The sequence below is a fragment of the Xenopus tropicalis genome, chromosome 4 (assembly GCF_000004195.4).
Source record: "Xenopus tropicalis strain Nigerian chromosome 4, UCB_Xtro_10.0, whole genome shotgun sequence".
NCBI classification, from domain to species: Eukaryota; Metazoa; Chordata; class Amphibia; order Anura; family Pipidae; genus Xenopus; species Xenopus tropicalis.
Genome location: NC_030680.2, coordinates 59,266,779 through 59,279,144, shown reverse-complemented (window position 1 = coordinate 59,279,144; position 12,366 = coordinate 59,266,779). Strand labels below are relative to the sequence as shown.

The 12,366-nt window shown below is 38.2% G+C and overlaps 1 protein-coding gene across 1 annotated transcript; it reads right to left on the bottom strand.

Annotated features, from left to right (window-relative positions):
• Positions 1-540: 540 nt before the first annotated feature.
• On the bottom strand, positions 541-9,917 carry gas8 (growth arrest specific 8; the record flags this gene model as incomplete). Its single annotated transcript, NM_001112970.1, is given in 10 exon segments — positions 541-769; positions 2,116-2,181; positions 2,387-2,596; positions 2,871-2,957; positions 4,734-4,901; positions 6,073-6,278; positions 6,954-7,008; positions 8,211-8,417; positions 9,210-9,407; positions 9,813-9,917. Coding segments are annotated over 10 exon segments (1,452 nt in total), but the record flags the coding sequence as incomplete, so codon positions are not given.
• Between the last annotated feature and the right edge of the window lie 2,449 nt (positions 9,918-12,366).

Sequence of the window (12,366 nt, the reverse complement as noted above, 5' to 3'; positions counted from 1 at the left end):
AGGATAGCCTGTGTTATCTTGTAACTAGTTAAGTTTTGGGAAAACCTGCGCTTCATCTGTAGTCAGCACTGGATCTAAGGGCCATGCCCCAGGTCTCTGCACATTGAAATCGAACACAGAAGCCTATATTCAGGTGAAGGTGACATGCAAAAATGTTGTATACTGAATTATAGAAAAGCAGCAGCCCCTTAGAGGCTGATAAAAGCCACACTGTGACACTTTCCTAGATTTTAAAATAACATAAATATATGGTATAAATATATAAAATAATTTATACAAATAATAAATATTATTATCTCTAATATCTATAAATATATATATAACCCTGGGCTAATTTACTTCTGGGCAGCAACCAACAGCAACAATCTTCCTATTGTGTAGACAACTGCAGGAAAAACAATGAAAGCAAAAATTTGATTGGTTAGACTGGGTTACTACCCTAGTGCAAATTTGTCAATTAGTAAAACACATTCATTGCTGCCACAAGTTTACTACTTGCTCTCTGATCCCATTTCATGTAAGAGGCTTTAAAGACACATGAGAAATTGATATTCTTTGTATTGTAAGTTTGAACAGAAGGAAACCAGGGATATTTTTACAATGGAGATAAAACTCTGCATTACGTAGGGGCAGAAACCAGTCCTGCAGGGCCTTGTCCAAAATTCTGCCCAGGCACCAGGCATTCCAGAGGTTTGAAGCCAAGCTCATCAGCAGGAATCCCAAAGGCTCTCATCTTCGCCTCGTATGTTCCGAGCAGATCATTGTGTGCCTAAATAAGAGTAGGAATAAGGTGTCATATAGAGATAAGCTCTTTGATTTTGTTAACAACAAAGTAGGGGGAGTCAAGGCAGTCTGACTATTTCCTGTTAAACACAAGTTTAACCTGTTATCTACACACAGTCCAATCTGAAGCCTGCATGCTTTCCTAATAGAAAACTACAGCTATACTTAGGTGCCACTGCTTGCTGATCATTGCTGCAATCCTCGCTAACCAGGAAAACAAATAATACTGTGTATCTGATCAATGCATTAATCCTCTATAACCATACTGCATGATGTGGCTATAGTTTATAGTTTCTCAGGACAATACAGAAACCTAATGTAGTGATGCTCTTTTTTATGATTTCTATAACAAAGTTTTATAAAAGTACCAGAAGTAAAAAAAAAATGTAATTTCATCCAGCCTGTGTTAAAGTCATCCAGGTATGCTGCAGGGCTATAATTACAGAATAAGTAAATATTGTGCTGAAGAGTCCAGGAGTGTCAGCACTCTCAATATATGTTGCAAAAGGGTAATCTGAGTTTTACAAGCCCTGAAATTATTCTGCTGGGGATGGGGGGGCAGCTTCTAGTTATGTCACTGGTATTTAGCTTAAAGGGGATGAACGTTTAGTATATTATAGAATGGCTTATTCAAAGCAACTTTTAAGTTAGTTAATTTTTTTCTTTTCATAGTTTTTAAATTGGTCTTCTTCTTTTGGCTCTGCAGCCAAAAAAACAATTGCTCTGTTAGGAAATAATATTATTGTTATAGTTACTTTTTATTTATTATGTTTCTTTTTAGGACCTATCCCAATTATATTCCAGTCTCTCATTTAAATCAGTACCTGGGTTGCTAGGGTAATTCGGATCCTAGCAACTAGATAGCTGCTAAAATGCTAAACTGAAGAGCTATTACATAAAAAAACTAAATAATTCAAAAACCACAAATAATAAAACCAATTGCAAATTGTGTCAGAATAGAACTCTCTAAATTTTAAAAATTAAATTAAAGGTGAACACCCCCTTTAAATAGCTACAGTAATTGTAAACTGCAGAAACTGAATGGCATGACAAAAACCCCAGAAAAAACAAAAACAAAAATATGTAGGAAATTACGCTAAGTAAATAATGTAATTATATATAGCATAAATGTGTCAGCCAAGTATAATGAATAAAGACAAGCAGAAGAGTTAAATAGGCTACTGTAAGGAAAACCAAGAAAGTAAATGTGTTATAGACAGGTTTCCTCGGCCCAGAGCCACTGCCACCCTCTTATCTGTGCTCCTTTTCAGGTAAGGGTAGGGCCACTTTCTGGCTCTAGTCCCTCTGTTGAACTCTGTAGAATTTTTTTACCTTGCAAACTCTTGCCAGCTCATACTGCAAATCCTTGATGGCACCATTTTTTGAATCCAAAACATCCTGTGGGAGAGGAATTGAAATGAAAGATAGTTATGTAGTTTTTAAACTAAAAATAATGTTTTAAAATCATATCAAGTTAAATATGGCCTTTTTTGTGAGGCGCAATATTGTCTTCTGTTTGTTGATGATATTATTTAATATGCCTGGTATTCTACCATAATTCTCAACACATATCCCAAACAAAATGTATGATATAATGACATACCTCCAGTTTGCGTGTGACAACTGCAAGTGCCGTGGGATCTAGGTTGGAGGCAGCAAGCACCTCATTAAGTTGTGCCTCCTTCTTTTCTAGAGCATCACCTAGAGCCTGCAGTTTGCGTTCCAACAACAGGTTCTTAAAACCACTTTTCTGTTGAACCTCATGAATGGCAGCTGTGAATTTCTTATAAAGCTCATCCCGCTCCATTTGCACCTGTAAAAATGAGAAGCTTCATTATAGGTTACTTATCTACTCTTTGTACATGTTAGATATTAATAAAAAAAAGTGTCCATAAATGTTCTTTTATTTCAGCGATCGCACTGAGCACAGAGCAACCAGTCCAATTTTATTTGTTGTAAAAAGAGCAAGTTTACAGACAAGGTATTTTTGGCGACATTTTCAAGAAGAATCGTGGTACAAATAGGAGGAACAGCATTCTGAACGAGTGGCCAAATAATAATGAATGTGCTGACCCTGCCATAATCACCTTTTGGAACCTCTGTTCTAGAACCTCATGTTCCCATTTCAGGTCATTCAGTTCCTTCTCTGTTGCTTTCAGGCGAGCCTTTGTATTCTGTTAGGAGGAAATAAACATTTAGAGCATCAAAAGTTTTGCCTAAAAATAATGTACATTTAATTTTGAAAAAACTTATACCCACATTTCTACTAGCATATTGTCTACTTTCTTCCATTATTGGGTCTTCAGTCTCAACATAAAAACAGTTAGTGCCCAAGATTTACCCAAATATGGAGTAACATCTTCAATTGGTATCTATTGCAGATTCCTTTTGGCTGTGGTGACAGCCAGAAGGAAGGCACAGCATACATTTCAAGTCCCTTTCTTACTTGCAAAAGGTCATGTCAACAATCTGACATTGGATCCAATGCTCTAACTTACTACTAATTTGTGAACTGCTACAAATACAGTTCTGCAATGTAATGATCATTTCCCCTGTATAAGTTTATCTGAATAGCTGGACATACTCCCAACTATACTGCAAATTCTGTATATTACAGGGTCCCTACTGGTAATGTATATGCATTTAAAGCAGACAATGCACTTTCTTTTACAAGTATTATACAATAACTAATTAAGCACTAGAGAGCTTGTTATAACTACAGAATTCATAAGTATAAACATAAATCAAAATCAAAAAGCTTCCTACAGTAAAAAAAGCATATAGAATCCCTATGTTTTACAAGGCAAGGCCTACATGAATCACTGCATCTGCTTCCTCCTGGGTTTTGTCCTCTGCCGAAGAGATAATTAGTCTCCGATGATTACTGGGAAGAGGCCTTTACAGTTAATAATTCAAGCAGCTCTTAAAGAACACTAAACCTACACTACAAATTGCTTCATATAACACAGGTGCTACAATCAAGTTTAATATATGTATGTTTGTATGTATAGAGTTGTGGCCCGACAGATGATAGTTTTTTTGTATTAAATCCAGTCAATAAAATTGAAAATCAAGGCAATAGTCCCATACAATGATAACTGTACAGGCAATTGTCATCTGATACTGCAGTGAATACTGCTAAAAGCATCTTACTGGGGACACTTTCTAATTACTTAGGAACAGGGTTGCCACCTGGTCAGTGTTTTACCAGCCTGGCCGGTATAATTGATGCCTGAGGTCAATGTTGAAAAATATAGGAAGGCTGGTAATTTCTTTTCCAGAAAAGTGGAGACCCTACTTAGGAAACACAAATTTCCATAGCCAGCCACAGGCCATAGCTGTCCTCTGGCTAGAAGAGTCATTAAATATATGAAAGTAACTTTCCAAGCTCTTGGCTGCCCCCTGTTTGTCTGTAAAACCCATGATTGTCTTTCAAAAATAAAATGCTTTAATTCTTATTTTTGACAAATAAAGATACAACGTGCTACAATAAACTGGGAAAAGACTCATAACTTTGGGCTAGGTCCCTGCAGAAAATTGATGTATTTCTGATAGCCTGCTGCTGATTGCTATGTAGCTGAAAGCTACATAAATATTTTAATGGGCTGAAATTGCATAGGCTGTAGTCAAGGCATGGCTAAACAATATATTACAGCATAAATTGTGTATTGTATATGTCTAAGGAAGTGGTAATAAAACTGTTTGGTTTCCCCAGTACTGTGATAAATGAGAGTACAACTAAACAAAAATGGTGCATATATGCATGATTACATAATTTGTTGCATCTGATTTTATAAATTTCTTCTTAACTTTTTCATTCAGCAAAAATGTGTCTTTATGTGCTTGATACCCAATACAGACTATTTATCTAATAAAAATTACTTTATAGCCCCTTACTTCAGAGCCATACTTGCACACAGATTCCCCTAATAATAATAGCATGGACTCACTGCTAGTGCTGTCTTATCTTTCTCATAGTTGGCTAGCTGCCTGTTGAGCTCGGTAACCTCTTCTCTGGCCTTCTGCAGAGGTTCAGTAAGACGACGGTTTTGAAGCTGTAAGTCAGCCATCTCCTTTTCCATGCGATCTTCTTTCTTCTTCATCTCTTCCATCTGTTCCTGTGAGAGGGGACATAAACACCTGTTATCAAGGTCAGAAGAGAAAGCTAAAGAATATTAAAAACAAGAAAAAAAAAGGATTCAGACTAGCCAAATGCCACAAAGATGTTTAAAAAGTTCCGAAAACCATGCCACATCTACCTCGTATTGACTTGAATGGAAAACAACTGACATCACCAATACCATATTTTTCAGCTTGCAAAAAGGCTTCAAAATATTTGCTGAAAAACAACCCATGCTCCTCCAGCCTAAAGCTTCCTTAGCAAGTGTTTACAAGAATATTTATATGTGCAATATATGCATGGGGGGCTTTTCAACCAATAGCTGATTTAGAGGCTAAGCAGTAAAATCACAGGGCTGAAGGGGGTCTTAGGATCATTTCCTGTCTTCTACTTTGGCTATAAGGCTTATGAGTAATGTGCTAAAACTTCTTTAGTACTCTATATAATTATCTGAATTATAAAGACATATCAGTATCAAAATGAGTTGCTTTGGGAATAATTATTTACAAGATAATGAATAAGCACGGACTAAATTAAGGTTAAAGGAACTGTAACACCAAAAAATGAAAGTGTATAAAAATAATTAATATATTATGTACTATTGCCCTGCACTGGTAAAAGTTGTGTGTTTGCTTCATAAACACTACTACAGTTTATATAAATACCCTGCTGTGTAGCCATGGGGGCAGCCATTTAAATTGAAAAAAGGAGAAAAGGCACAGCTTACTAAGCAGATAACAGATAAGTAGCATAGATTCCCATTGTATTCTACACAGTTTATCTGTTATCTTCTTATGCAACCTCTGCCTTTTCTCCTTTTTTCAATTTAAATGGCTGCCCCCATGGCTACACAACAGCTATTTCTATTAACTACAGTAGTCTTTCTGAAGCAAACACACAACTTTTACCAGTGCAGGGTAACAGTACATTATATTTTAATTATTTTAAAACATTTTTATTTTTTAGTGTTATTGTTCCTTTAAGGGTAGAAAAACACATACAATCAAGTCTTTATTACATTTTTTTTAATTATGTTAAAATTGTATCTAATGTTAAAGGCTAAGCAGTGGATAATCCATTTACACAATGTTTGTGCAAACTGTTTACTTTTGTGCAGTTGCAGAAGTATAGAATACACTAAACATACTAGAATTGTTGTTTCTGCTTACTTTAAGTGAATTGATGAGAGCTAGGTTATTGAGTGTGATGTCATTGTAGTAGTTCTTGATGTCACTGAATGCCTTCTCATGGTTACGCATGAGTGTATTGATTTGTCCATTTTTTCTTTCCTCAATCTCATGGATTTCTGTCTTCCTGCGTAGTTCCAGCTCATCTCGCAATATGCGCATTTTCTTCTCATACTTAGCCTCAATTTCTATGGGAAAGAAAAACAGGGAAGGAAAGGAAATACGTGCTTATAATAAAAATTATTATAAAGCACTGCAACACTTGCTGACACTTTATAAATAAATTATAAATAAAGGACAATATAGGACAAAAAAAAAATCTATCAAATACAATTACTATTTTTAGAGTTTATGTGTTTATTCACTGACATGAATGCCCACTGTAATAAACAGGCTAGTATTCAGCTTGTTGGCAGTGTATTTTGTATAAGCTATGGTGGTGAAAAGATGTATTCCAAGCAGGAAGTAAAAAATCAGTTTTGCATGGGGGCTGTGAGTGTACATAGTGCTGTAAAGTGCTTCAACTATATTTACAAAAACAGACAATTGATGACATATTGTTTACCAGTACAATATAAGGTTATGATTAATCAACTTATAATGAGGATTTCCCTCAAACACAAGTCACTGATGCTTTATATTTTCCTCCACTTGAGTGAAAATGCGGAGAACCACTGCACTAGAATATGAGAAATAAGGTGTGTCTACAGGAAATGTGCGGCATATGTGCACTAAACACAAAAATATACATACCATGTTAGAAGGAGTGAGAGGGCGGCTGACAGGGAGCAGCCTCTGGGCACCAAATGGACAAATCTGGCGCTGTACACGCTTTAAAAAAAATAAAGTGAAAGACCACTGACCTCGTACTTGTCTTTCAAAGTCGTTCCTTAATCGCGTGGTCTCTTCATCTTGTTTCTGAGTAAAATGTGGTTTGCAAAAAATGAGGAAGAGCAACAAATCATAATAAATATGCTTTGCCAAGGGATTTCAAATGTTACAATTGGAGTTTTTTTTTTTAGCACTGCCTTCCTTTGTTGCTGCATTGCTGAAGAGACCTGTAGCCAGGGCCAGAACTAGGTGTAGGCAGAAGAGGCAGCTGCCTAGGGCGCAACAATTGGGGGGGCCCAGGCAGGAGCATCTCCTGCATACCCCTAGTCTACGCTCCTTTGTCATTGACCCCGCCACTCGTCATTATGCGGTGGGGGCAATGACCCATCGCATCCCCCCCTCGCCTGTGGGAACTGCGCATGGGCGCCTGGTCGGCTTGGCCCATCCCTGCCTGTGTTTGGCACACTATTTAAGAGGAAAGGTGTGGGAGGCACGCAGGACTTTCCGTCCCCTAACTAGTGGGTAATTGAGATGCACAAGTTAGGGAGCTGGAAAGAACGCAGCCTGCAACTGGGTTCTGTGCTTAACACCTGCCCTATGGTAGGAGGTAAAGACAGGGCTGGCCTGTGACCCCTGAAACTGTACACCTTGAAAAATATTTTTTTTTTATCTGGTTCAAAGTGCACACTGAAGCCATTGCACTAGGGCTCATTGCCTGAATGAGCACTAAAAATTTTTTAAATTGATCTCAAAAACTTGAATTAAAAAATAGCTTGATATTGCTAATACAACTCTCATTGAATTTTACATGAATCCTCCAGCTTAGATTGTTTACATTCAGATGTAGTGAAGTTTTTATTGTGCTTAATAAATCAGAGACTATAATTCGAATTTTATGTTTTTGTGCATAAGAAATCAAATTGCAATAAAATTTGAAATTCGAATGTTGATAATCTGCCCAGATGAATTGCTATATTATGAGAAGCTTGGTTCAGGGTAGTTAAATGTTGTAAGAAAAACTAAAAAAGTAGCATGAAAATTTAAAAGTATTAAACTGGTAAGGTATCTTCACTATACAACAAAGAAAGTTCACCCAGCACACCTTTACCTCCTCCAACAATTCTTACTCGGTGCACAGCCCAGAGAGTCGGCACTCCCAGCACAGTCCAGCAAAACATAGTTGACCAGCACAACGAGTGTAGGGGCTTAGCCCCTGCGTGTTTATTCAAAAAATAGCAGCAATGTTTCGGGGGCATATCCCCTTCGTCAGGCATGGTATATTCACTTACCATTTTAAGGTTCTTGACAACCATTTCATTGGCCAACTCTTGCTCTTTGATTTCCACCTTTAGTCCACGCATATCCTTACGTAGCAAGCTCTCCTGAGTATGGTGCTCTGTCTGAGCCAGCTTCATGGATACACTTCCCTCTGCCTTTAACTCTGAGATGTTATTTTGATGCTCATACAGCAAATGTTTTACTTTCTGCTTGTACACCTAAATCAGCAAGACAGAAGGACATCATATTTCATATCATATTTTGTTTTAATGGTAATTAGCCAGTGTAAGTGGATAAATAATCATGCCACATGGTGCAAAGTGCATTTTCAGACATAAAGTGCTATATGCCTTTTTTTGACCCACAATGGAAGGTTTTGTTCTGCAGAATTCCAGTGTAAAAGAGTCTGTTTGCTAAATAGGGACTGTCTTAGTTACATGCATTAGACCACTACACATGACATCTAGCTCACGTTTTCATGAATCACACACACTTTGTGCAAGTGCAAGGAGCTTGCATAGCTGAAGGTACCAAGTTGGTATTAACACGTGTGCAATGCATCCATTGCAACCCATAAAAACATAAAAGATCAACTAAAATTCATTGTATTGCAATACTGGCATGACAAGTCCAAGTGATTTACAAAAAATCTGTACCATTTTCTTGCTTATTGAAAACATACATTAATACAAAATATAGAATCATGTCAAATGTCCTGTTTGAAATCAGCAGTTGCTAAACTGCTCCACAAGATGTATTTACATTTAGAGGGTGATCCATTGCCAAGCAAAAAGCTAATCAATTAACCAAAAAAGTTGACTTTTTACTGCTTAGAAACATCTGCTCTTTGCCTCATTAAACAATGAAAAGGTTATTTCTTAAAAATAAAAATGCAAATATGAGACACCAAAGACATCCCTAGGAATTTTGTACATCCTTAAGAATCCTTTGAGAATAGGAAACACGCAGCTTATAGCAATCAAACACAGATCCCTCACAGAAACCCTCACCTTTATCTCCACCTGATGTCTCTCTTCAGCCTCCTCCATTTCACGGTCCTTGTTGCGTAGTTCACATTTTTTCTCTTCTAGCTGACGCCTTGTGATCTCCCAGAAGGTGTGAATCTTGTCACGTTCTAGTTGGAAATAATTACGTTCCTCTCGTTCCCGATCTAGTTCTTCTCGAAGACGCACAATATGTTCCTCCAGCTGGCAAAAAGAGTAGGTAAAGGAAGACTCGTTTTTATAATTAAGAATATCACTGTACACTATAAATAAATAAAATGAATATGTTACCAAAGTTAAACATACCACCATACATTATGCCATACATTGCCCTGACTGTATACAATCTGTTCACAATTCAGTACGCATTTGTTTTGCTGTCTTTTGCCATTTTAGGGTGACGACACACAGAGCTACTAGTAGCAGCTACTTGTCGTGGCTACTAAAAAAGACAATGCTGATCACGGTCTCTACGTGTGTTTTAGGAGAGGCAATTCTCAGTATTGTCTATGGCAGGGTATTTTCTGGTATTTAGTAGCTGTGAAAAAGTAGCTGCTACTATTTGCTCAGTGTGTCTTCACCCATATAAATACCATCCATTACCCTTACCTCTTCCTTGCTCATTTCCTCTGTGGCTATGCCATCTACCACAGCTGTACTTTTTTTCCCTTTAGCTGACTTCTTTTTCCCAGCTTCCTTCTTCTTTTTGGGTGGCTTAAAGAAAAACACGCATTTTAGTTAGACTCAAACAATAAGGTTGGTGATTGAAGGCTTCCAGAGTGTTTGATTAATCCTTTTTTGGTCTCCGCCTGACTCTGACAATGTAACAGGAGTTAGTTAACCACCAGGTCTTTTAATCAGCTGGCTTTCAGCATTACTTCAGGAGTCACAAACACCAATGCAGTGAATGTAAATCACCAGACAGATATTGCTTTAGATTGCACTTACATTTACAAACAGCTTTCAAACCACTGAACGTGTTTCAATATATTATACTGGAAAGTTGCTTACCATTACAATTTATTTTATGCAAAAATCAGTTTTGGGGTGGAGGAGCCCTTAAGTCACAACAGCAGCATGCCCTGTTCCAAAGATCTTTTATGTGTTATTAGACACCTTCTAAGGGCACTGCAATAATTGTGGGGTTTGCGTCTCAGTGGGCAGCTGAAACCTTAATAGGGCTAGCAAAATGACTGAGGAAATATAATTAATTTTCCCTTCAAATCCGTCACCTCCCGTTTACTACTCTTGACATCTGTCATTCCTATAATCTATCCCTGAAAAGTGTTATTCCTTTTCTAAAACTCTCCTTGCTTAGAAATGCTCAAACCTCACTCACCATCTTGGCTACTCTTTAAGTGATACGAAGCAACAAGGTATCCTGGCAACAAAGTAACCAGATCTCGCGAGAGTCTTCTTCAGCACTTCCGGGTTGAGCAGGAGCCGGCAGGCGTTACCCGGGGCAACCAATACACAGCTCCTATAGCAACAGAACCTATCCACGTATGAGCTAGTAACCAGGCTGTCTGTTGTTTTTCTGGTTTCCAGAGTGGAATGCCCGGATCTTTTTACAATATAAAGTTATTTTTGCGTAGATAGCTAAAATCAAGAAACAAGGTGCAGTATCAGATAATGTACCGACATCTTGTGGTTTGCCTAAATAAATATGGCAAGTCAATACTAGTTTAACAGCACAAACCTGCTACGTACCCTGCTAATGGCCCCTTTCATATGGATTGGCTGCACAGGTGGCACATGTCAAAGGCCAGACATGGCAGTTCTTCATCTTCTGTGGTGCAATTTAAAACCTATTGCCATGTGCATACCTCAAATGGTAATGGTAGCTGCACCATGAATGTTTTCACTTTCTGGTGTAGTTATCTCTACAAAATATACATTTTTTCAACCAGGTCAAATTCTAATATATGTAGCTACCTGCATGTGATGTAGAAAAACTGGGATTTGCAGTATATACAAATAACCACATGTTTATGTGTGGCATCAAAGGATATCCACCTCCTTTTCTAATAATTCCAACCATTTTCACTGCATCGTAGGCTTCACCTTGTCCCAGACTCTTCTCTTCAATTCCCCGGACATATTACTTTGCTCAGTGCAACACATTAGTAACATTAAGGAGAGATTAGGGCACACCTGGCCTTAAATGTTCATTTCATGTTGCCATGAACTTTTAAAGGCAAAGCCCAGGGAACCAGGACTATGTTTTCCCCCCTTAGCTTTTCATGTGTCAACTCTAGTCCTCCTAAGTCTATGCAACCTGTACTTTTCAGCAGTTAAATATTAAGAAAGTTTAATACTGTTTTGCCCAAACTAATTCTTTATATTCCCCAAAAAGCCTTGCATTTGGTAAACCATTCTCAGTCCAATCTTTTATTGTGCTTTAGAGTTTTAAAACTGTTAGTCCCTGTTTTCTCTTATGTACTGCAGAGCACAGCAACCATGGGGTTAAATCTCCTCCCATCAGGAGGCAGAATATGTAAGAATTACAACCCTCCCACCCTCATAACTCTCTTTCCACTTCCAGGAACCCCAATTTTTTGGGTGTCCCCACAAATAGGTGGTTGGAGAACCGTCTTCAGGAGATTTCTCTCAAGGATGCTTTGGTTAGAGGCTAGTCCTAACACCAGGGGTGGTACCTGAGGCAGTCTGTGCTTGTTGTGTCAGCCCCCTATACTGGATACCTCAAAACCCTAGTTCTGGCAGAAAGCTCTACGAGCAACAGAAGAAGCAATGATCTCCAAGTGACTGGAGATCCAAGCTACATTCTTAGCCCCTGATCCAAGAGGCTAGTTCCTTCCTCTGCAATGTCTCACTGGATGCCCTTAAAGTGTTGGCTCACCAATCCTTGTGCTATGCCTGTGGTCTGGAGACCTCAGCTCCAAGAAATCTCTCAGGTCCCTACCCTTCAAGGGTTCCCACCAAACTGGGGAAGAATTTGGGAAAATCATCTCAACCCAAGGTTTTTTTTTGTGGCCAAAGGTTTCATTTCTCAAAAGGATCATCTCCATCCAGAACCTTCTTCTCTAGAGGCAGAGACACTACCAAGGGGAGAACCACCTGGCAGTCTTGTGAGCCTTTCCCTAAGACCTCCAGTGAGAAACACTCCTCAGTATGACTGGCCCCCCTCTACATTAGCAGACTC